The 24,868-nt window shown below is 38.0% G+C and overlaps 2 protein-coding genes across 2 annotated transcripts in view; one reads left to right on the forward strand and one right to left on the reverse strand.

Annotated features, from left to right (window-relative positions):
* The window catches only part of afap1l2 (actin filament associated protein 1-like 2), a 26,348-nt gene extending 18,726 nt beyond the window's left edge, over window positions 1-7,622 (reverse strand). Inside the window, exon 1 of the mRNA XM_077739495.1 lies at window positions 7,422-7,622. Within this exon, the coding sequence (XP_077595621.1) occupies window positions 7,422-7,437 (16 nt within the window). The 5' untranslated portion in view covers window positions 7,438-7,622. The remainder of the gene's footprint in view (window positions 1-7,421) is intronic.
* Window positions 7,623-10,102: 2,480 nt separating this feature from the next.
* atrnl1b (attractin-like 1b) overlaps window positions 10,103-24,868 on the forward strand; it is a 48,224-nt gene continuing 33,458 nt past the window's right edge. The window contains exons 1-16 of the mRNA XM_077739030.1: window positions 10,103-10,953; window positions 11,813-11,896; window positions 11,980-12,093; window positions 13,041-13,169; window positions 13,250-13,633; window positions 15,363-15,450; window positions 15,519-15,768; window positions 16,398-16,581; window positions 17,282-17,436; window positions 18,011-18,095; window positions 18,166-18,380; window positions 18,445-18,563; window positions 18,690-18,822; window positions 19,537-19,724; window positions 20,364-20,577; window positions 21,769-21,960. Coding sequence (XP_077595156.1) covers window positions 10,742-10,953; window positions 11,813-11,896; window positions 11,980-12,093; window positions 13,041-13,169; window positions 13,250-13,633; window positions 15,363-15,450; window positions 15,519-15,768; window positions 16,398-16,581; window positions 17,282-17,436; window positions 18,011-18,095; window positions 18,166-18,380; window positions 18,445-18,563; window positions 18,690-18,822; window positions 19,537-19,724; window positions 20,364-20,577; window positions 21,769-21,960 — 2,746 coding nt within the window. The 5' untranslated portion in view covers window positions 10,103-10,741. The remainder of the gene's footprint in view (window positions 10,954-11,812; window positions 11,897-11,979; window positions 12,094-13,040; window positions 13,170-13,249; window positions 13,634-15,362; window positions 15,451-15,518; window positions 15,769-16,397; window positions 16,582-17,281; window positions 17,437-18,010; window positions 18,096-18,165; window positions 18,381-18,444; window positions 18,564-18,689; window positions 18,823-19,536; window positions 19,725-20,363; window positions 20,578-21,768; window positions 21,961-24,868) is intronic.

Raw genomic sequence — 24,868 nt, forward strand, 5'->3', positions numbered from 1 at the left:
AAATAAAAACAGGGCTTTAAAAGATGGGAAAAAAATCTACCAAAAAAAGCTGGGCTTTAAAAGTTGGGAAAAAAATCGAACAAAACAAAAACAGGGCTTTTAAAGTTGGTAAAAAATCTAACAAAACAAAAAAAGGGCTTTAAAAGTTGGGGAAAAATCTAACAATACAAAAATAGGGCTTTATACATCATTCATTGGCAGAAACATTATACGCCCCTTTTTTGTGCTTTCTTAAAATAAAATAAATAAATAACTCAATACATTTGACATGAATTAAAATGAGGTTGTCACTAGCAGACGTCCAATCCATTGAATCTGCAAGAGTTGGCAGCAAATGAATATTCAATGATTTGTTGCCAGCCCTCCCACTTTCAAAGAATTCAAATTTTATCACCATCAACAGCAGCCAAAAGGCTTGTGCGTTATTTCACAGTTGTTTTTTTCTTTAAATAAAACCACTTTCTCACTGCAGCAATTCTGTTGCGGTTTGTCAACTTATAGAAGAGTTTAAAGTAAAAAATAAAAAGGGAGTCGGTTGGGTTCACGTCATTGCGGTGATGCAATAAAGTCGACCGACAGGCAAGATGTTTGGGAGAAAAAGCTCTTCAACTAGAAGTCACATTTCGGACAATTTTAAAATGTCCTCTTGGGATGAATCATCCTCACTCCCGCCCTTACTGGCTCGCTATCTCGTATTTTGGGATGTGGTGCAGTGGCAGATGTGCAAAATAGAAACACACTTATGCGACTTGCACATCTGGACTTGCCACGCTGACTCTCCTTTTTTTTAAATTCCCTTTCACCTTTTGACAATGTTTTTCACTTTGACTTTCCATCAAATGATTTGGCCATTAAACAACAACAAAAAAATTCAAAATGATCAAAATCTCAAGTCTATTTTGATTGAATTGCGAGGAATATTTAAATAGTGGAAATATTTTTGGTTGCATTCAGTACTAAAATTAAGAATTAGTTTTTATGCAAAGTCTTTTTCAATTTTCATTGTTAATGTCAGATTTTACAGATTTAACAATTTTCATTCATTTGTACAAAGTAAGTAATATAGTTGCTTGCAAATGGTTTGGTTTTCAGAAGTGTCATCATCGAGTGTCTGAAAAGAATGAAAGTCCAAAAAAGGAAGTGGGAATACAAAACGGAATGGAAACGAGACACTGGCATTAAATGTGTATTTTGTACCACTGTGTTGATAGTTTACAAGACCGACAATTCTAGTAATCAGGTTTGAATCTTGTCATTAATCTGAAGTTTTCACGAGTCTCGTTTGCACTGGTCTGGTTCGGAAAACTGTCTGGTCTTCTGTGGGAAGTCAAACAATACGTTGAATCTTCATTTTAGTTAGCAAAAGAAAATTATCAACATGAGGGACATCCATCTACTTAGAAAAATTTAGTACTTGTCACTATTCATTTATGTCTAAAATGTATTTTCCTGTGTCTGTATTCTCGTCCTACTTTGCTACTGTGACAATGAAATTTCCCAAATACGGGATGAATAAAGTTATCTAATAAGAATCTAATCTAAATTTTCAAAACGACCGAAACCTTTTTCGACGATATTTTGTCACAAAAGTCATATGCCAACATTTTGCTAATTTCTGTTCTGGTTATTTTGTTTCAATAAATGTTTTTTGTCTCTTACTCCTCTTTTAAAAGCAACGGTGCTAGAATGTATAACATTGATCACTTTGGAAGTAAAACCTGAAAAGCATAATAATAATAATAAAAATAGTAAAGTACTTCTGCATCAGAATGGCCCGGAACAACTGTTTATCTGTCAAAAAAACATCTGCAACAAGGACCCAGTGATTATGATACAATCCCATCCAAATCATTAAACATGAGCAAATAATAGAAATATTGAATTTATAGCACGAAACGTGCAATCCATTTTGACTGGTTAATGAACAAATATAGCACTTTGAATGGCAGCCAATTAGTCAAAAGCCATTGAAATTGGAAGTAGCCACCAGCATATAAAAACTAACAAGCAATGTGGCACTCCTAAAAAAAATCTACTTTGCGTACTCGTTATTCACTCGCCAGCGGGAACAACCATGAACCTCGCTCTTCTCCTGTAAAGTCCTTCAAAAGAAAAAGCACATGTTGGAGGGTCTTCTATGGCCAGTAAAGTCACGGGAGTGCATCCACGGGGGTTCTACGGGAGGCCCCCGTTCACTCGCTTCCAGGTAGCGCCAATGCCGTTCTTCTTTTCATCTTTTTATAGGCTACGCTGGCTTCCGAATTTCCCGCGCCCCTCATGAGGCCTTGATACGCTTTTATGTGTCCTCACTAAACTTGGACCACAACTTGTTGGAAAAATAAATTTGCATTCACAATCCTGTGTTGGTTTTAGTTTAAGTCGAGTTATGAATGCATCCACAATCACAGTTTACAAACTCTAGGCGTTTTTTCTCTATTTCTTTTGGACCTCAAAACACTCAAAATCATCATTCCCAAATGAACGGATGGAAATACCAAGAGCATAATCATCACCTTTGGATTTTAAAATGTGAAACTGACCTCTGTAGAGCCTGCGTTAGATGTCGTGGCATTACCAGCATTTTTTTTTTCCCCACGTCCATCAGGACTCTAAACTTGCGGTAACACAACACACAATCCCTTCTGTGTAATAACTTCAGGGTGAGGTTATATGAAAAGAAATTGGGCGGTGATCTGCCTCCTACTGGCTGATTGAAGGTAAGTGAAAGACAGTGAGAGGTAAGTTATCCACTCGGGGGTGATGCAATGTATCCATAACGGCAAAATGCCAAATTACGAGTCCAAAATTATGACTTATTTGGGTCTTTTGCCGAGAAAACGCACCTTATGGAGAGGCACTAGCAATTTCGTCATACTCAGTTTCTAGGTATGATGACAATTAGGCTTTTGTTGTTGATGATGACGACAAAGCCTATGTCCAATTATTATTGTTATTATGATTATTTTACCTCTGAACCGAAAGCTCATCCATCGGCAAGAATTTCCCAAAATTATAGAAGCTTATTTCTTACAACGACGTGGTGAAGAAACACACCATTAACAATGACTCTGGAAAGGAAACAAGATTTTTTTTTCATGTGGATGGATGAAGAGTTGTTGTTATTACCTAAAGTAACTGACTACAGATGTTCACAATAGTATCCACAAATAAAATAAGAAGCTAAGTAGATCAGTACCGTTCATCTCCATTATTTACAATCCTATAGTTGCCAAATGATGGCCATTTTATTGAAATTCTTCTTGTGATTTTAAACTAGAATGACTCCACTGACTTTTTACAGGTCATGATGAGCCAACAGGAGGCCTTGTCTACACTTAAGGGCAGATCCAGAAATTCTTAGATTTAATGGGTATTTGCCATGTTTAAAAAAAATCATCAGAAAAGGTAGTTTAAAGTGGTTGACACTGGTATTGGCTGAACAACTACAGTAGTAACTCGACACATGAGCAATTTGAGATATGAGTACAATTTCGGGCAAATATTTCTCTTGAGATACGAGACAAATTTTGATATACGAGCAGACAGCGGATGTGAGAGGCTGCTCATAAGAACATCATGGGCACTGTCTCTCTTTTCGCATCTCCCTCGTGTAATATTTCTACGAGCAGTGGGCGGAGCGCTGCATTTTTATCTGTTTTTTTCCCGCCAGTCAGTGCGAATGGCGAGGCTTGTTCGCTAATACTAGAGAAGTACTACTTCACGGTCAAGTGGTCGTGCATTATCCTATTGTGAGGACATGTGTGCATCATTTTGGGAATATTTTGAAGGGAAGACAAAAGCAAACAATCCTCGATAGGTTGCATCTGAAAGTCAGGGTGGAGGCGAGGCAAATAGAGCCAACCCAATAGAAGAAAGGTATCAAAATTTAAAAAAAAATAGAATTAAGTTTAGTGTTAGGTTAGATTCAATTTACTTTTGAGTATGTCTACATCGTAATCCAAGTTCATTTAAATTTGTTTGTTACGAGTACGTTGCCGTCATTGTTATTTACAAAGGGAAAGAATTACGTTTAGTGTAAGGTTACATTATACTCATTTCTGAGTGTGTCTGCATCGTAATTCAATTTTATTTAAATTTGTTATGTTATGAGCATGCAAAAAGTCCCCCCCCTCTCTGTCCCTCTTACTCCTCTCCGCAAAATCTGTCTAATTTTAGTACTATTAAACACATTTAAGTCCTATTAAACCACTAGTTATTTGTTACTTTGTTAATAGATGGCAAATTAGAACAAATAAAAATGTTTTTCCAATCCAATATCCTATTTTTGGTGTTTTTTTTCAGAGGGTTGGAACGAATTAATTTCTTTTTAGTTCATTTCTATGGGAAGCATCCATTTGAGTTACGAATAAATCGACATACGAGCTCAGTGCCGGAACGAATTAAGCTCGTATCTCGAGGTACCACTGTATTTGTTTCAGTACTTATCTGCTCTGGTGTAGAAATAACCTAAAAATGCAAATATAAATGTGTGCTTTTATTTTTGAATCCCCTTAAAAAGCCCCTTTACCATTCACAAGAACAGGCGACCTCTGCCAGCAACTCCCAGAAGAAGAATTTGAAGAAAAAAAAAGATTGTGAGAGAGTTGACGAGTGGGATGATGAACTCTCCTTTCTTCTCTCCTGCACCGAAACTGTCTGCTCTCGGTCTGCCGTTCCAAACAATGCCTGGCCTTGTCATTTCAGTACCCCGAGCCCCATCTTGGAATGTTTTCCGGGTTCCCCCACCTGTCGCTTTTGTCAAAACCCCTTCAGCATCCTCTGCTACTCGTCTTTGATTTTATTTTTTTTTCCATCACGACACTCGAAGTGAACTTTTGTTTTTCTGGCCTTAAAATGAACTCTTGTAACTTGGTTAAAGTCGTATGTTAGATTAGATTAGATTAGATAACTTTATTCATCGTGTATTCGGGAAATTTCACTGTCACAGTAGCAAGAGGGTGAGAATACAGACACAGTAAAAGTATGTCTTCATTTGTCAATTTTAATTCATTCACTGTCATTCGCAATTATATTTGTTTTTGAATTAATTTGTACTGGGATGGCTGTCACTGAAAGAACACCATTCAATGCCAAAGGGGGCAATAGATGGCCAATCCATTTGAATATTGAGGGGCTGACAGCGATCAATGTTAGCCAATGAGTTAATAGTAAATATTCTGTGATATATTTTTTTTAATGGTAAGAAATTTAAAATAAAAAATCTAATAATATCGATATTTTAAAATGTGTTGTTAATTTTCATTCGCCATCTGCCATCCCAAATACATTTGTCGTTACGCCAATAAAACAGAAGCATTTATGTCCAGTTTAAATGAATTGTAGGTCTATTGTTGTGATCCCACAATGCACTAAATAACATGGTTATACTATTATTTAAAATAGATTACAAACAGAGAACTGTGTTAATATATATACATCAAGGGTGTCAGACTCGGGTTGGTTCGCGGGCCGCTTTTAACATCAACTTGATTTCACGTGGGCCGGACCATTTTAGATATAATATTTAGATGTCTTTATTTTTTTTACTTTTTATAAATGGATTAAAAAAACTGGATTAAAAGCCCTGAATATTCCGTTTTTTATAGATCTAAAACAATGTTTATTTTAGCTTTTATATATATATATATATTTAAATTTTACAAAATGATTTTTGAACTAAAAACAAAGGAAAAAATGGATTAAAAAATGACAATTATTGAGTTAAAAGGGGGAAAATCAAGAAATTTAATATACATCTATACTCTTCATTTTAATTTGATCCTAAAACAGAAAGTTGGCACTCATGATTTACTTTCTCAGGCCAAACAAAATGATGCGGTGGGCCTGATTCAGCCCCCGGGCCACCACTTAGACACATGTGATATACATTATATATATTATATATTTATTTTTTTATACTTCCGAACAAATATAAAATGCTTTTGCATACTTGTTATTCATTTTAATACATCAATAAATCATTCTCTCTCCTTTTTTGTGTTTCTAACATTTTTCATACAAAATTTGGGGCAATGCGATCAGTTTTAAAAAGGATTAGTTAGTATTTTTTGATGGGATTGTGGAACGACTTCGATAATTTACATATAAAGTACTGCTCTTCTTACGAAAAATCCAAGTTACGAAACAAGTTCTGGAACCAATTACTTTTGTGAATCGAGGTTCGACTGTATTATTATTATTTAAGTGAATGGATTAGACATCCATTGCTGTTAATGGTAGCCAATGAGATGAGGCGCCCATGAATGCTCCTCACAAATTCCCCGAGTGGGCTTAAGCGCCCCCATGAATGAAATGACATGAAAGACATGAAAAAAAAACGAATGAAATGGTCATCATGCAACAGTGCTCCATTGAAACACAGCAAGTGGGAGTCAACACTTGTTTCTTTCAAAGTGTCCTGCCCCCACTTTGACAGCTGGACATTGTTCAACACAAGTAATAAGCAAAAAAGGAAAAAGACTGAAAAGTTTCGACCATTTCGTTTATGCAACCCGGTCAACCAGGAAGCCAAACGCAGTGTGAAAAGCGGCAGCGGCCTTGCTCATCCTAAATAATAACTGTAGGAATGTGTGGAATGCTTTGAGAACAATGTTAGCGCTATTGGAATTGATCGGTGGCCACAGTGCAAACAACTTTAGGGAGAGTGAAAAAAGTTCCCTTACCAACCAGTTGAAATGTGCTCAATCAAGCACAATTTAAAAATAAGCATTTGCCAGAATAGATTACATTTTCATGAAAATAAAGGACATTACAAAAAAGCTGAAAGACTTTTCGGCGATTTTTTATAATTAATCTACAGATGTAAAAAAAAAACATGGCTTACCCAAGGTATGATTTTGCGCGGTAAAATAAAGTCAATCAAATCTTCCTTGTTTATTTTATTGTGAACTTTCCCTAATTTTGACTTTCTCTTTGCACGTAAAATTCTTCCACTGCAATTTTTTAATCGGCCATTCATCAGTGAATACCTATCCATAACAATAATGTTATATATTCATGCAAGATGAGCCATTTTTTTGGTTTAATTTGAAAATATGATTGACTTTAATTGCATGTGAAAAAACACTGATAGCTTTTTGATACTACGAACCAGAAAACACAATTAAAGTGCTAACAATTAGCATTTTTAGAAACTTAGTAATAGATGTTTTAATGTTTTTTTTATCACAAACAACATTTCTAACTTAATGATAATACTGTCATATGAAAACACAGTTTTTTATCTACCAACTACTCTATCTTTATATCAGGTTTTCGCTGCTGCATGGGAACAGAATAAGCAAAGCAAAACTCGCTGAGATTTGGACGTCTCTCCCCGTCAATATAAACCAGTGAATTAAACATTTGTTGTTGTTGACAATTTAACACATTTTAGCTCTAAGGTGTTGAAAACCACCAACCTTTGTGCTTGTCCATCCCCTCTTTTCCCGAAGCGTCCCGCTCCACTCGTATAAGCCGAGCGTCCCCAAAAAGTCTGTGGATAAGAGAGACGGATGTCCGTCTGACGTCCCCCAGAAAAAGACGGCAGCGGCTCGGCAAAGCGGCAGCCCGCACGACACGTCCTCTCGTGCCGTGTGCGCTGGCCACTGCGCCCCACACCACATCCCTCACCGCTTCCTCCTCCTCCTCTTCACAGCCTGTAGCATCAACACACACCAAAAGCACCCGGAAACTCCCCTTTAGTGTCCAAGTCCAAGTTTGTCTCATGAGAAAATTGAAAAAAAAAACTGTACCAAGAGATAACTAAACTGTGGGTATGAGTACAATCTATATCTCATCATCTCATTTTCTGAACCGTTCATCCTCACTAGGGTCTGAAGCGAGGGTCACCTTCAATTGGTCTCCAGCCAATCGCAAGGCACAGGGAGACAAACAACCATTCATGCTCACATTCATACATAGGGGCAATTTAGAGTGTACAATCAGCCTACCATGCATTTCGTTGGAATGTGAGAGGAAACCGGACTACCCACAGAAAACCCACTCAGGCCCGTGACCAGACGTTTCATTGAAAGACGTTTGGTCCCCGGATGCTTGGTCGAACGGACGTTTGGTAGAACATCCAGGGACCAAACATCCAGGGATCAAATGTCCGGGGAGCAAACGTACGGGGAGCAAACGTCCGGGGACCAAACGTCCGGAGACCAAACGTCCGGAGACCAAACGTCTTTCGACCAAACGTCCGGAGACCAAACGTCTTTCGACCAAACGTCCAAGTACCCTATAGGCCCGGTAGAACACGTAAAAGCCAGTCAGCTGTGTTAAGCTCCAGCACCCCCCAAGACATTACCCTTAGGTATGCGTGTGAGCATGCCCTGCGATTGGCTGACCACCAATTCAGGGTGTCCCCCGCCTCTGCCCCAGAGTCATCTGAGATAGGCTCAAGCACCCCCCCCCGTGACCCTAATGAGGATAAAGCGGTTCAGAAAATGAGATGAGATTTTGTATTTGTTTTAATATTATTCAATATTCAATTGAATGAACAACATATTTACTTTTTAAAAAGCATCGTACGTTAAAAAATACGTATACATTTAATTAATACAAAAAGCAACACAAAAGATAAATATTCTCTGATTTTAGTCATCAAACTCACTTTGCCATGCTTGTAGTTAACAGTGCTGCTTATAGGCAACTTTTCCCAGCACTTAGTTTTTGCTTCAAATTCATCATCTAAAAAGTCAAGCCCGGAGTAATAGAGGAACGAATAAAATGATTGATATATAAACCGATGAGCCGACTCATGGCAAAATAATGTGTACTTAAGCCGGGCGGAGGGTGGTCTCGTCTGAGCCCTCCACACTCTCCGTCTGTGGCAGACAATGTGTGTAGTTAATAATCCGGTGAGGGGAATTCCTGGATTGCAGCAAGCGTTTAGAGCTGGATTCAATTTTTTTTTTAACATTGGGAGTGAAAAGGTGCACCACATTGGGTCTTTTTTTCCCATTGGCCATTGGAACATAAAGAGCATTCCTCATTGGTGAATCACAGCTCAGAGGTCACTGAATCCTCGTTGATTCTTGGTCTTCGGCCAAGTTGGTACGTTGAAAAAAAGAGACCCCCCTCTCTCCTCTCCCCTGCCTTTCATTTGGGTATTTTCATCAAATGTGGTGCCTCCGCTGACTTTTCGTCTGGGAATTTCCAAAGAAAAGCACAGGCAGTGTCTCTTTTGGCTGATTTCCACATGTTTGGGGAACGGCCGCATCAACAAAGTCCACTAACACCTTGCAAAGGGGAGAAGACATACAGAATAATAATATTTCTCTTATAAACCCTGCTGAGAAGTTGGGTGGGGTGCTCAAAGCGTGGGAAAATAGTGGCTATTTTTCACTTATAGGGAAACCATTTTGTTGCTCAGAAAATTAAATTTAATGCTTTTATTGTCATTATGCTCGTATAATTAGAAAGCTTCACCACAAAGTGCACTAATAACAACAACAAACAAACAGACAAATTAATAATCAATACATATGTCATAAATAATAAACAAATAAGTAATCAACATAATAAGTAGTCAACATAATAAGTAGTCAATATAATAAGTAGTCAACATAATAATTAGTTACAACATTAATAAGTAGGGAAGTGCATAAATAACAACAACAAACAAACAAATATGTCTTTGAATCAGTTTGTCTTGGCTGTTATGGTCCTGCCATTGCCATTGACGGGATAGACGCCCTATTTTTTGACTGCAGACAGTCTGGCAGCAATCACTGTACCATGATTATTCACTGCTATGTGATATATTTCTTATGGAAAATGCTGTAAAGTGTTGCCTAAACGAAAAAAAGTTTCATAATTTAGCTTGTTTGTGATTTAAAACTTTATTTCACACTGCCCTCTGTTGGTAAAATAGAGTATTAAGGACATATATCGCATGCGCGGAACAAGAATCTGATTGGAATGAAAAAAGTTATAATTTGCCTTGTTAAGGTTTAATTAAAGTCTCCACTCAAAATATAAACATAAAAACACATACTCAACGCAAATATATGTTATAATACGTAATTTTTAATTGTAAAAAGCCTGGCACCTTGCACAAAATCACACTCTCCCTTTAAATGGTAGTCGTTGTCCATTGCGCATGCGCATCTCTTGTTTAGTTTTCTCAACCTGAGGAGCTTACTGGCTCGCAAAAGCTGCCGATTCTTGTTATGTTTGGAAGAAATCAACTCCAGTTTCGATCTTCGCTCACTTAATTAACAAGAAAATGAGTCACTCCGGAGGTCAAGTCGATTTTCTTAAAGGCTAAGCGCCTGCAGAAGCGGCCCCTGAGTGCCCTCGCTCCGGGAGCTCCGTGCACCCGCGGCCAGTCGGCGAGAGTCCAGCCTCCTCCGTCCCGGAGCTCCAGATCCATGTTGCCGGCCGCAGCCCTCTCGCTGGATCCGAGCCTTTGTTTACTCTTGGACGACGTCTTGCTCAGGATCCGCGGTTTGTGGAAGGACTCCTCGTGTATTGGAGGCTTGTTGATGCGTTAAAAATGGCTGCTTTGTGAAAATCGGTCATGAAGCAATGCTGCCGGAACGTTACGGAGAAGCTAAACGGGCTAACAGATGATGCGCTAACTCTTGGATAAGTCCCTCTTTAAACCAGCTTCATCCGACTCTTTCTCTTAAAAGAAACAATTTCAGTATGTACAATTTTTGCAGTCCCACTTAAAGCTATTCGATCCCGAAGTCACAATTTCTTCTCAGTGTTTTGGGACGATTGTTAAAAAATGGAACCCTTTGGGAGATGCTCGGCAAAAGTCCAATCTGGCAGAATTTGGATTGCTGTTTGGGTTCTGATCCACATGGTTGTGTTGACCCAAGCATCACCCCCTAAAACCTGCGACAAGTCGTGCCTGTCAGGGAAATGTCTCAACGGATCGTGCGTGTGTGAGCCGGGATGGGTGGGCGACCAGTGCCAGCATTGCCAGGGCAGGTTCAAGTAAGTCCATTTTTTTACACAAAATAACATTGAATTGTTTTATATGTCATTACATATCTGATCCCTGGAGTATGACGGAGTATTATTGCCATACAAAGAATATGTGGTCAGAGGGGGGTCTTGATAAAGTCGCAAAATTGCGAAATCAATTGCTAATGTTATGGAAGAGTAACATTAAAATGAATGCAGTAATACCTCGCCATTTCGCGCTTCAACTTTCGTGACTTCACTACATTGTCTTTTTCTTTTAAGTTCATGACAATGTGAAAATACACGCTGAAACGTGCAAGCGGAAGCAAGTCCCCTGTCTTCCGCTTGCTACTAGGACTCCACAATGAAGAAAATAAATATTTTTTTAAAATTTAAAGTTCGTATACATGCAAAAATCCAGGCCGAAACCCCTTTTAACCAGAAGCCAGTCTTGCTACTAGAACTCAGCCCTGAAGAAAAAAATAATATATTTTTATTTTTAAATAGGAGAATACCATGTCTGGTCCATATTAACCACAATAATTGAGGTATTACTGAATATCATCTCTCTCATCTCATTTTATGAACTTTACCCTTTATCCTGACTAAGGTCGTGGGGGGTGCTGGAAATTATCCCTGCCGACTTAGGGCCAGAGGTGGGGGACACCCTGAATTTGTGGCCAGCCAATCACAGGGCATGAAGAGACAGGCAACCATGCACACTCACACCCTTACCTAAGTGCAAATTTGAGTGTCCAAACAGCCATGCATGTTTTTGGATGTGGGAGAAAACCCACGCAGGTTTATATTTTTGGGGGGCCAGATCGCCGAGCCCTAATTGGCGTCTATCGCCATTAGTACTGAAGTGACTAATGAGTTTTCTTTTTAGGTTGAGCGAGCCTACGGGATTCCTGACGGACGGTCCTGTCAATTACAAATACAAAACAAAGTGCACCTGGCTTATCGAGGGCTAGTGAGTAACTCGGCTTTAGATGGGATATTGTTGCAATCATGACTGGAAATCCTCTAAATATATTCATCATTTTCCTCTTTCAGCCCAAACGCCGTACTTCGTTTGCGTTTTAACCACTTTGCCACAGAGTGCAGCTGGGACCACATGTACGTTTACGATGGAGACTCTGTGTACGCTCCGCTGGTCGCCGTTTTTAGGTAAGGATTGGCAAAAAACCCCAACATGATCATGTGTGTATGCGTATGAGTATGTATATATATGTACATGTATATGTATATGCATATGTATATGTATGTGTTTATATATATATATATATATATATATATATATATATATATATATATATATATATATATATATATATATATATATATATATATATATATATATAATATGTATATATATATATATATATATATATATATATATATAATATGTATATATATATATATATATATATATATATATATATATATATATATATATATATATATATATATATATATATATATATATATATATATATATATGTATATATGTATATATGTATATATATATATATATGTATATATATATATATATATATATATATATATATATATATATATATATATAATATGTATATATATATGTGTATATATATATACACACACATACATACATATATATATATATATATATATATATATATATATATATATATATATATATATATATATATATATATATATATATATATATATATATATATACACACATATATACACACACACACATACATATCTATATCTATATATATATATATCTATATATATATCTATTGACAGCTCTAAATTTTATTGAATGTGGTGGCCAAATGAACCAATGTTCGTTCGTCCGTCCCAGTCCAAATGGATTGGACGTCTATTGCCATCAATGGCAGGGAAACAAGATCACTCAATGCTACAAGTGTCAATGACTTTTAAAGTCAAGGAGCTAAACAAGAAGGATTTGGACTGTACTGCGGTCAACAATGTCCAAAGATTAACCAAAGCTTAACCGACTATCAAATAGGTCTGGCGATAATTGATTGCTTTGTCAATGAATTAATTTCGACTGTAGTAAATGAAAAACATTTTAAACTTCTTCTGTTGTTTGTTGACAGTGGGTTGATCGTACCTCAGTCGCGGGGGAACGAGACAGTCCCTGAGGTGGAGACCACATCAGGCTATGCACTCCTACACTTTTTCAGTGATGCTGCCTACAACTTGACAGGATTTGAAATATTCTACTCGTAAGTACACGTCTATTTCTCAACAACAGAACAGAGTCTGTACCCCTAATCTCATTTTTGTTTTTTTTGCAATTCCCCAGGATAAACTCGTGCCCCAACAATTGCTCTGGCCATGGCAAGTGCACGCCGGGCAACTCGGCGGCCAGCCGCGTGTACTGCGAATGCGACAAATACTGGAAGGGGGAGGCCTGCCACATCCCATACTGCCGCAACAATTGCGGCAGTCCCGACCGCGGCTACTGTGACTTGACAGGCGAGAAGCTGTGCGTTTGCAACGACAGCTGGCAAGGCCCCGACTGTTCCCTCCGCGTCCCGTCCGCTGAGGCATTTTGGGCGCTGCCCGCTGTGAAACCGTTCGGCGCCTCGCTGGGACGGGCCTCCCACCGGGCTTTGGTGCAGGACAAGGTCATGTGGGTCGTGGGCGGCTACACCTTCAATGTCACCTCCTTCCAGATGATCCTCAAGTAAGTAACCAAATGCTTGCCTCTATTAGACCATTGGTCTTCGACTCTTTTATCACTGCAGACCTGTTTCAGAGGATATAATAACGTTGTCTTGTGCAAGAGATTAAGTGCCTAGAGCTAATGCATTTATTTTTCATTGTTGTACAAGAAAGCTGCGACTTTTATTTCAAGGAGAAGTGTGACTAGATAACAGCTGTGAAAACAGCTTGGGGAGAATGTGGAGGTGCGACAGACACTTTTCGTGTGTCACAAAACGTGGGAAACCGTAAGAAAGCACATTTATGGAACAGACCCTCCCGTGTAAACAATGAATGGTGTGGCAGGCTGTACACTGCTGTCGCTCATCTGAAAAGGCCTTTATGCCCGGTGCACACATGGCACCATTGGCATTGCGTCATCCGAACAGTGTGACGATGGCTCCTGAGACCCTGTTCTTCGCTTGCAAAGCGCTGTTGGTGCTCCTATGAAAAGGAAACATACTCACAGCATGCTACCAATTTTTTTGTATGAAGAAAGTATGCGCAGTGAATGAATGCATACCTGCAGCATCATTGAGAGGCAGGGTTCCTGCTGCACTAGGTGCGTTTTAATTATGACGGGATGAAAACTGTCTTTCTGATTTAGCAAACATGGGGTGTAGCACACCATAGGCTCCTGATCTCCATACTTGAGCGTCACCGACATATCGTGTGGGTCGGGTTGAAGGCAGAAATAATTATTTCTCATCCAACATGGTACCAAGTGCCCCCCCGGAGTGGAGCTTGCGCACCACTTTGTTAGACTACATTGCTAGGCTTGCCACAAAGGATCATTTCATAGTCACTGTTTATTCTTGTCATGGTGTATTGGATGGGATTAGATTAGATAACTTTATTCATCCTGTATTCGGGAAAATTCACTGTCACAGTAGCAAGATGGTGAGAATATTGACACAGGAAAATACATTTGCGACAGAAAAAAAAGGTAATAAATAAGTTAATAAATAAACATACACTTACATATATAATACATATACGGTTGGTCTTAACATTCAACCATTTATATATATATATATATATATATATATATATATATGTATATATATATATATATATATATATATATATATATATATATATATATATATATATATATATATATATATATATATATATATATATATATATATATATATACATATATATATATATATATATATATATATATGTATATATATATATATATATAAATACACATACAAATACACACACAAATATAAATATAAACATACAAATACATAAATATACACATACAAATATATAAATATACTCATACAATTATATAAATATACACATACAAATATAGAAATATACACATACAAATATAGAAATATACACATACAAATATAGAAATATACACATACAAATCTATAACTATATATACATACACATAGATGAACATGTACAAATAGAGTTGGTCTTAACATTCAGCCATTTCTTTTGTTAAAGAGCTTTACAGCTGATGGGAGAAAGGATCTACAGAACATGTTATTTACTGTTTATATTGCTTAAATTGGAGAAAACATATTATTTTTTATCATACATTTTGTATTTATTTTTATTTAATAGCAGCCAATGCATTCAGAAGATAAAAAGGAAGAATTTGGACTGTTTTGACATTGCCAGTCCCGGTTGGTAGATGAGTCCTGGCAGTTCTAGTGGTTAATAGCGATGTTGGTGTTTCTCGGCAGCTACAATCTGGAAAGCGGCACTTGGAATACGGTGCCTGTCAACGGCGGCCCCTCACCCAGATACAGCCACTCGCTGGCGGCTTACCAGGTAACACTCACACAGTCACGGTGAAACCTCAGCCCGGTGTCACCTAAAGTGTCTCTCTGGGCGCTCAGGACGACATCTACATGTTCGGTGGCAAGTTGGAGTCTGGCCGGGGGAACGTGACAGATGAGCTATGGGTATTCAACATTCCGGCCAGGACGTGGCAGCGACGGAACCCGGCCCCGAGCGCGCCGGTCTATGCGGTGGAGGGCCACACAGCACACTGCGTGGTCCTGGAAGAGGGCCAGGCAGTCATGCTCGTCATCTTCGGTTACTCGCCCGTCTACAGCTACGTCAGCCATGTACAGGAGTATAATCTGAGTAAGTCAAACAAATGTTAGTCCATTTTCTATTATTAGTCTGACAGCATAGTTTTTAAATATATTTTTTGCCGATTTGAGAAATCTGCATAACTATTTTACCACTAATGCATCACCCAAACTGTTCTGAATCCCATACTGCCTTAGTCATGAAAAAACAGAAATTGGACCCGCAACCGAGACGGTGCCCTTTCAGTCAGTGCGCACTTTAGGCGTCAAATTACCATACTTTTATTCTTGATGATTTAAGCATGATGGAAATTTCGCCTTTTCATGTTGTTTTTCAGTTTAACAGCAACATTATCACCTTGTAAGTTAAAGTGCTGGTATTTTAACATTACATGTTACATTTATTGTTAATATATGATATATATTTTACGATATTTTTCCCCATTTTAACTTGGACTCATCACATTAAAGATTTTATTTTTTTGTTTTATATAGGGAAACATAATTTTGTGTCACTTTGAAAACATGAAGAGTAAATCCATTGTGAAAAATGTACACATTGTTAACTCATTGGCTTTTATTGATGGCACTAGAAGTCCCTTTTGAGCCCCCCAGTCTCAACAAATTAGGTGTGCATCTTTGTCAATCAGTTAAAAGCCTGTGTGTCTTTGCCTACGCCAGGGAGCAACACGTGGAGTATGCCTGAAACCAAAGGTGCGGTTCCATTGGGCGGTTATGGCCACACCAGCACATACGACCAAGCCGGCGGCAGTGTATACATCCACGGGGGCTACAAGGCGCTGTTGGCGAACAAGTTCGGTCTGGTGGACGACCTCTACCGATATGATGTCAAGACGCGGACATGGTAGGTTTTTGTTGGAGTTAGTGCTATACGATATGTCAAAATACAACGCCAAAATGATATAAAACTTTCTATTGACATTTTACATGACCATCGTCATAATCAAACTTGGTTAGACTATAGTTTTTCCTGTAATGCATAGTTTTGCCAGCAGACAACACCCAATTTGCTATACTTTTCTATATCCCATAATTGTATCACGAAAAGGCTTCAAAATATAAATAGTTACCCAATTGCCTGGGACAAACGGATGTGAATAACAATAGAAAACAAATGAAAATAGCAACACATAATCCACATAGTACTTGGACAACACAATTTGGTCCAATATTAATTAGTTATTAAGGATATGTTAATTTAATGTACAGAAATTTTAGAAGTCAAAACCACTTGCCAGATATTGTTAGGTATTTTTTACTTTGCCACTGTAATGCTTTTGTTTACACTGGATATTTTTAAGTTGCAACTAATACCCATATGTTTAACATTCATGCCATTTTAATATCAATGCAAAAAAAACAGTAAGGGAAAAGATGTCATCATTGTTATATAAATATTTTACCAAATAAATAAAAATGTAATATATTGTGATGTAAAAAAATTGTGATAGTAGGTTTTTTTTTTCCATATCGCACAGTACTAAGGGCTATTGAAATTAATTATTTTGAAAAGTAGTGGAATTAATTTATTGTATGTGGCCCAGGTTCATCTTGAGAGAGAGTGGATTTCCACGCTACCTTCACTCCGCCGTGCTCCTCAGCGGTACGCTACTGGTCTTTGGCGGAAACACCCACAACGACACGTCGCTGAGCAATGGTGCCAAGTGCTTTTCTGCAGACTTCCTGTCCTACGACATTGGTAAGGCTCGCCAGGACCCTAAACACAGGATGTATGCTCTGGTTAACTTTCTTGCATTGTCCGTCCATTGGTGTCATTTGCAGTCAATAATTCAACAATAAATATGGTCTCATTTTTATTCTTTAACTGTTCATTTTAAATTAAAAATACATAGGGGAAAAAAAGGAATATTCTGTATTTCACGTTTAAAAAAAGAAAACAAGAATATACATTCTACCATTCTAATTTTGAAAAATCATGGAAAAATTGAAGTACATATTTATCAATGATATTTTTTTAAAAATGTGTTCAATTTTCAAAAAGTATGTTAAATAAAAAGGAAAAAGTCAATTATTTTCAAGTATTTTTTCTTTTAAAGAAAATGAAGCAGTACAAATTGTCAGGCTTCTGTAGTGGTGAAAGCAGTTTATTATCTTTAATGATCATTTTGATTTTAATAAAATGATGTATGATCTATTGACTGATAAGTTGAGTAATGGCAAAAATAGTTGGAAATTAGTTGATTAACAAAATACTCATGTTAGGCAGCTATACTCATATTGAGGGTCATGAACCAAATGTTGTTTTCACTCAGCTTGTGACGAGTGGAGTATCTTGCCGAAACCGGACTTGCACAGGGACGTCAACCGCTTCGGACACTCAGCCGTCGTTAGCAACGGGTCAGTCAACGCCGTCCAATTTACCCACGACAAATGGGCACCACTCACTTGAATCCTTTGCCCTCACCAGGTCCATGGTCGTGTTTGGTGGCTTCTCTGGCGTCTTGCTCAATGACGTGCTAGCGTACCGACCTCCCAGCTGCCAGGCATTCGCTATTGAAGAGAGCTGTGCTGGGGCCGGCCCGGGAGTGCGCTGCATCTGGAGTGGAGGTCGTTGCCTACCCTGGGAAGCTGGTGTGGATGCTGGGACGCTCACACCAGCTCACTTTTGCCCACCTAAAGCAGGTCAGAACAAGAGAACATTTTCCGTCTGTATGCAAACGCCAACTTTTTGCCGTCTCGTCTTCAGCAACCGTCGACGAACGATGCTACCGCTTCTCGGACTGCGCCAGCTGCACCGCCAACACGAATGAATGCCAGTGGTGTGACGACAAAAAGTGCATTGCGGCGTCCAGCAACTGCAGTGTTGTGAGTGGACAGATGGGGGGGTGCAGAATGCCGTATCGGCTTGCATTCATGCTCTTTCAGTCATGAAACATGTTAACTGTTCACAAATTGAGGCATCAGTTTAATATAAAGTAATCTCACCTTCAGGGCGTGAGGAACTTCACCACTTGCCCAGTGCGTAATGAGCAGGTTTGCAGCAAGCTGGCTAACTGCAAGAGTTGCACGCTCAATATCAACTGTCAGTGGGACCAGAACCAGTCCGAGTGCCACGCTTTGCCAGGTGATACACGCACACTCAAATCGGATCTGCTAGGTCAAGGGTGTCAAACTCGGGCCGCATTACGTGAATGCCATTTAATGTGGGCCTGACCATTTTAGATATAATATCTAGATTTTTTATTTATTTAAAAATTGGATTAAAAGAACTGGATGAAAAGCTTTTTATAGATCTAAAGCAATGTTTATTTGAGTTTTTTTTCTTAGTATTGGAAATACTATGTTTTTTATTTCAAATGGAGACAAAATATTTTTTTCAAATGGAAAATGGAAGATAAAATTGTATATTTATTTTTTGATTTTTTTACTAAATGCTTTTTGAACTAAAAACACAGAAGAAAATTGGATTAAAAATTGCATTGATTGATTTTAAAAGGGGAAAATCAGAAACATCAAAACAAAATCAAAACAGAAAGTCGGCACTCATGATTTTCTTTTTCGGGCCGCACAAAATGATGGCGTGGGCCTGATTTGGCCCACGGGCCATCACTTTGACACCTGTGTGCTATGCATACTTTATAAATCAATTCAACCAATGACTTTAATTAAATAATTGGCTACCATTCACTGAAATAGATTACCAATGTATATTTGGATTGGGAACCCCCTTCCCACGCAGTAGTACTTTATAACAGTAGAGAGTAAATAACTCATTGTCTTTGAGATATTTAATTTTAGGTCATATAGCCTCCAATAATTGCTTTTTATGCTGTGGCAGCTCATCAGTGCAGTGAGGGCTGGAGTCAAGTGGGTGAGGCCTGCCTGCGAATCAACTCCAGCCGCGAGAGCTATGACAATGCCCAGCACTACTGCAAGAATCTCAATGGCAACATCGCCTCGCTTACCACCGCCAAGCAGGTGGACTTTGTTCTGGACCAGCTCAACAAGTTGCAGCAGCGGGACAAGGTATGAACAAACCGAGACCGAGTCTCTATCAAACTTCCAAGACTTTGTAAAAGTTGATGAACACATTGGCTGCCATTAATGACAATCATTTAATTTACAAAAAAATACAGTAATCTAATTTCAGTTACTGTTTTATGTATTATTTTTTTTAATAAAAAGTTTCCATTAAAATTAAAGTAGTATATAAATGGTAACTTCAGTTATTCAATGATTTGCCTTGTTTGTATTCATAAATAAACAAGTAAAGCTAAATAAATAAAACTATAATGTTTTGGTGCAATTAACGGCAATAGGCATCTTAGTCATTATGATTGAATGAGCCTTCCCAGTTCAAATTGGTTAAATGTCAATGGTAGCCAACCAGTGAGTTAAAAAAGCGTATACTGTGTTTTTATCCAATAAATTATCAGGCAGAATTGTTCTGCTTAGTGGGCAAAATTTGCAGAAACAGCTCCCAATTCCCGTCAGTCTTGCAATTTTCCCGCTTACTTTTCAACCGAAGTGTGAAAAACAAGCAGAAAATTCATCCATGAAATGATTACCTTCACCTTAATGGTTGTCTCCATATCTCAGATAAACACAGCATGTTTTTAAAGACTGCTAAAGGTTGACTTGTTAACTTTTGTGCTGTACCCACAGCGTTTATCGCCCTGGGTGGGCCTGCGGAAAATCAATGTGTCGTACTGGGGCTGGGAGGACAGCACGCCGTTTACCAACAGCAGCCTGCGCTGGCTGCCCGGCGAGCCCAGTGACTCAGGATTCTGTGCTTACCTGGAGGAGCCACTGGTTTCAGGTCTCAGGGCTAATCCTTGCACTGCCACAGCCCACGGACTCATTTGCGAGAAAGCTACAGGTAACTCCCAGAAATTCCATCCAACGATAAGTTGCACCACCAAATATGCCATTGTCTTCCAAAATATAAGTAATTTCATACTTTGGCTGAGCCTTTGACTTAGACCAGGGGTAGGGAACCTATTGCTCGGGAGCCATATGTGGCTCTTTTGATGGGCGAATATGGCTCTCCACATTTTTAAATCATAACTTTTCTTCATTAGACTCTACTGCATGCATTCTCTCATTGATAGTTATTGATTAGCAACAGTGAAAATATGTTTTCAAAAGAATTGAGACTTTTTTTAAAGTGGTGAAATGAATAATAGATGCTCACATTCTCATGTATTTTTACTTTTAAATTCTGAGTATGGCTCTCAAGGAATAATGTTTGAAAATATGAATGGTTTATTGGCTCTTTTCGTCAAAAAGGTTCCCGACCCCTGACTTAGACTGTAGTGCAACCAACAGATGTATTTTATAAAGTTGTTTAGGCTACAGGTTTTGGAATAAGAGATAATTGCATTAACAGACTCCTCTTTAGCCATTTCCATTTTATTGTGACAAGCATGTATAATAATTTCTGGTCTCTGATTAAATCAAATTCGCTAGAAATATTACTTATACTTTAGTGTGAAAAAATAGCCTATTTTAATCTATTAATATGGGCTTGCTACAAAAAAATTGACAAGTCTGTGGGTTCTGTTCAAAGACAGTCTGACATCACTTCACTAAGACGTAATGTAAGATGCAACATTTAAAAAATTACAGTTCAGTTTTTTCTTTATTAACCTGTAGCTACAATATTCATTGTGATATTTATTTAAACCACTAATAACTAGCTCTAACTTTTCCTAATTAGCATTCTGCAGTCATTAAAGTGACCAACCAACTTATTTAGCTCAGTGTGATAGAAGACCAGCCTTATTGTCATAGATTGTGTACTTAAAAAAAATTAAATTCAAAATGTCTTCGCTTTTAACAATTCTTCAATAACAAACCAAAAATTAGCTGCTTTGTTAATAAAACATAAAAGAATATTTGAGTAGCTTCCATTTGGAAAAATTCAATAACTTTCCAGATTGTAATCACTGGTGAAGGCAGCCAATTGTCAAGAAAGGAAAGCTTAGCAAGTAAAGGAACACACTGTACACATTGTTAATAATAATTCCAGGAAGTCAAGAATCTCCTGTATTTTGTTCCCTACTTGCAGGAAATCCCAACCAGAGCTCGCGGCCCCCGTGCAAGAAGTCGTGCTCGCTGCATACCACCTGTGCCAACTGCACCAGCCAGGCCATGGAGTGCATGTGGTGTAGCAGTGCACGCCGCTGCGTGGACTCGTCAGCCTACGTCATCTCCTTCCCCTACGGACAGTGCCTAGAGTGGCAGACTGGAGACTGCCTAGGTGAGTACCTACCGAGCTTGATGACAAATGAAAAGGGAAAGTCACCCCCTGTGTTTATGGTTACTGATTGGATATGAAAAGTTTTTTTTTGGGGGGGGGGGGGGGGGGGGGGGTTGTGATGCCCAATTTGTTGCGTGTATTGGCTGTCCCGTGGTTTCATTTCCTTGGTGATCCAGCTGAAAATTGACTCTTTGAGGATTTTATTTATAAAGTCGAAAGTAATTGATGAATACATTTGTTGGCAATGAATTAATTATCGATTTTTGTCACCACCTCATCTTGAGTGTATAGTAGTGACAATGAGTTAATACAACCATGGATTCAGTGCGGGTCAGGCGTCCGACCATTCAAAAGCATGACAATATGCACCCATAATTAGCGACTAAAAATTGGTATACATTTAAAAAAAAGTTTTTCTCAGCTCACACCAAAGATTGCCCCATTACTGGTAACAGGCAAATGCTGAACACATGTCACCATGACAAAAGACAACTGCGGAGGGCACTTTTTCACCGGCATAGGGCAGTGTTTTAACGGGTTTCATGTATAGCGCGCACCCGCGCTTCAGTTTTTTTGTACAAAATTTTGCGCGTTATATAAATACGGTATATGAAAAGATAATTGTAGAGGAACAATAATACAAACATGAACTGGTGGGCATTGTCTACTTTAAATAATAGTGCAGACATGGTTTTAAATGTTCAACTAATATTAAGTAGACATCACAAAAACACTGTTCTTACATCGCGGCTATTCACCTATTTCGCCATTTGAAAAATGGTGGGGCTTATTTATGACACTATTTAAGTTCTAAAAGAATACTTTAACTCTTCTTTTTTTAAGCCTTGAAGTCTTTATTTGAAAAAGTTTATTAGTTGAAAGTGTAGGTTTAAAACTCCCCCAGTTTGGCATCTTTTGACCACAGAAACAGTTATGATCATTTTAATTTTATGGAATAAAATATTTATTTGCTTTGTTTGAATGAGCAGGAGTTTGGTTTGGATAATTTATTACTAGGATTTTTTAAATTCATTTTTTACTCGGAACCTGCATCTAATCCAGCACTTTAACATAGTTCATGCACTTAAAAATAAAGTTACACAGTTAAAACTGTAAAAAAAAAATATATATAGAATTTTTTTGAGGAAAATTGACTCAAAATAGTTGATAAATGTTATGGTTAGATTGGTATATTCATTGTGGTACCCCTACTTGTATGACAGAAATAAGTTTGATTTATTTTTCCAATATTTAATGCACTTGCTTAAAAAGAATCCTTCACATATCTCTCAAATTTTACTCAGAGTTTTGATTTTTGTTTGGATTAAAAACCTAATTCGTTGCTGTAATGGCACCTCTAAGACATAAAAAAACATTCATTTCTCAAAGCCAGCATCATATTTGCTCAGATTGATTTATATGTCAAAATCCACTGGCAAATTGAGTCTGTCTTTGTATCCTATTGATTCAGATGTGCTTTTTATGTATCTTTTTTTTCATGTACCGAGACACAAAAATGAGGCCTTGTCTGTAGCTCTGTTAAAATGCCTCTTCCCGTCACAATACAATTAACCGGCCTTACTTTGGACTGATTGCCGCCGCGTCGTCGTCTTGGCAACACATCCATTAGCTGCAGATTCGTTTGACATAAGCGGTAGTTAAAAGAAGAAAGAAGCGCACTTGGTGTTTGTCTTTTGAAGATGACGCCGGCATTCAACGAACAAAGTGGCCACGGGCGACTCGTCCAGCAATCTTGCGTTCGTTGATTTTGGATCGAAAGCGTTTTTGGAACTCTTGGCGCTTCTTTACTTTTCCAGACTTGTCTGCGTCAAATCTTTAACCCATTGGGTAACATTAACAGTGATAGATGTCCAATCACATGGCTCTTTTCATTCTTCTGCTATGAAATTGAATTAGTTTTCCACTCTTAGACGTCCAATCCATTAGAAAGGCTGACCGCCATCCCACTTCAAATGGATTGGACGTTTTATCGCTGTCAATGGTAGATAATGAGTGAAAAGCGAATGACTGATCCTTGTATCTCTTCTCACATCTGGTGTTCTGACAGCTTAACAGATAACTCGTTAATGCCTCTCTGTAAAGCACTTGAAAGCACCTTAATCTGCTACAAAATCCAATTGAACGTTTTCATCGTGGTGTCGCCTCACAATGCTACGTTAGCACCAAGGTCACCCTGGAAATGTACAAAATGATCACAAAAGTATTTGGCGGGTCTAATATATTATATATATATATAATATAATATTTTAGGCCCTCAGTTCAACATACTGCTAACAATGGCTGTTCACTATTATATTTTTTGTTGGTAGTCATGTATAATACGTTCTCCCAGGAAATCTTACAAAGTAGTGATTTCACATTTTGATGATTGACTAATCACTGATTATTTTTGAAATAATTTCCTTGGATTTTTAAATCGCGTAATATACTGTCTCAATACTTTAGCCTTACAATTTTAGCTCTTTAGTTGTAATTCATTCATAGATATACAGTTGTACTTCCGGAAAAACATCAAAAACAGGATATTGAATTGGAAAAAACAGTACTAAAATTAGACAGATTTTACGGAGTGGTGGGGGGACTTTTTGCAGGGCAACGCGCTTGTAAAATAACATAAACAAATTTAAATGAACTTGGATTACGATGCATACACACTCAAAAATAAGTTTAATCTAACCTTACACTAAACTTAAGTCTAATTTTGTTTTAAATTTTGATACCTTTTTTCTCCCAGGTTAGCTCTATTTGCCTCCCCTCCACCCTTACTTTCAGATGCAACCTATTGAAGGTTTTTTGCTTTTTTCTTCCCTTCAAAATATTCAGAAAATGATGCACACAAATGTCCTCACAAAAGGATAAGGCACGACCACTTGCCAACTAGAAGTAG

Source organism: Stigmatopora nigra, chromosome 18 (genome assembly GCF_051989575.1).
Source record: "Stigmatopora nigra isolate UIUO_SnigA chromosome 18, RoL_Snig_1.1, whole genome shotgun sequence".
Lineage (NCBI taxonomy): Eukaryota > Metazoa > Chordata > Actinopteri > Syngnathiformes > Syngnathidae > Stigmatopora > Stigmatopora nigra.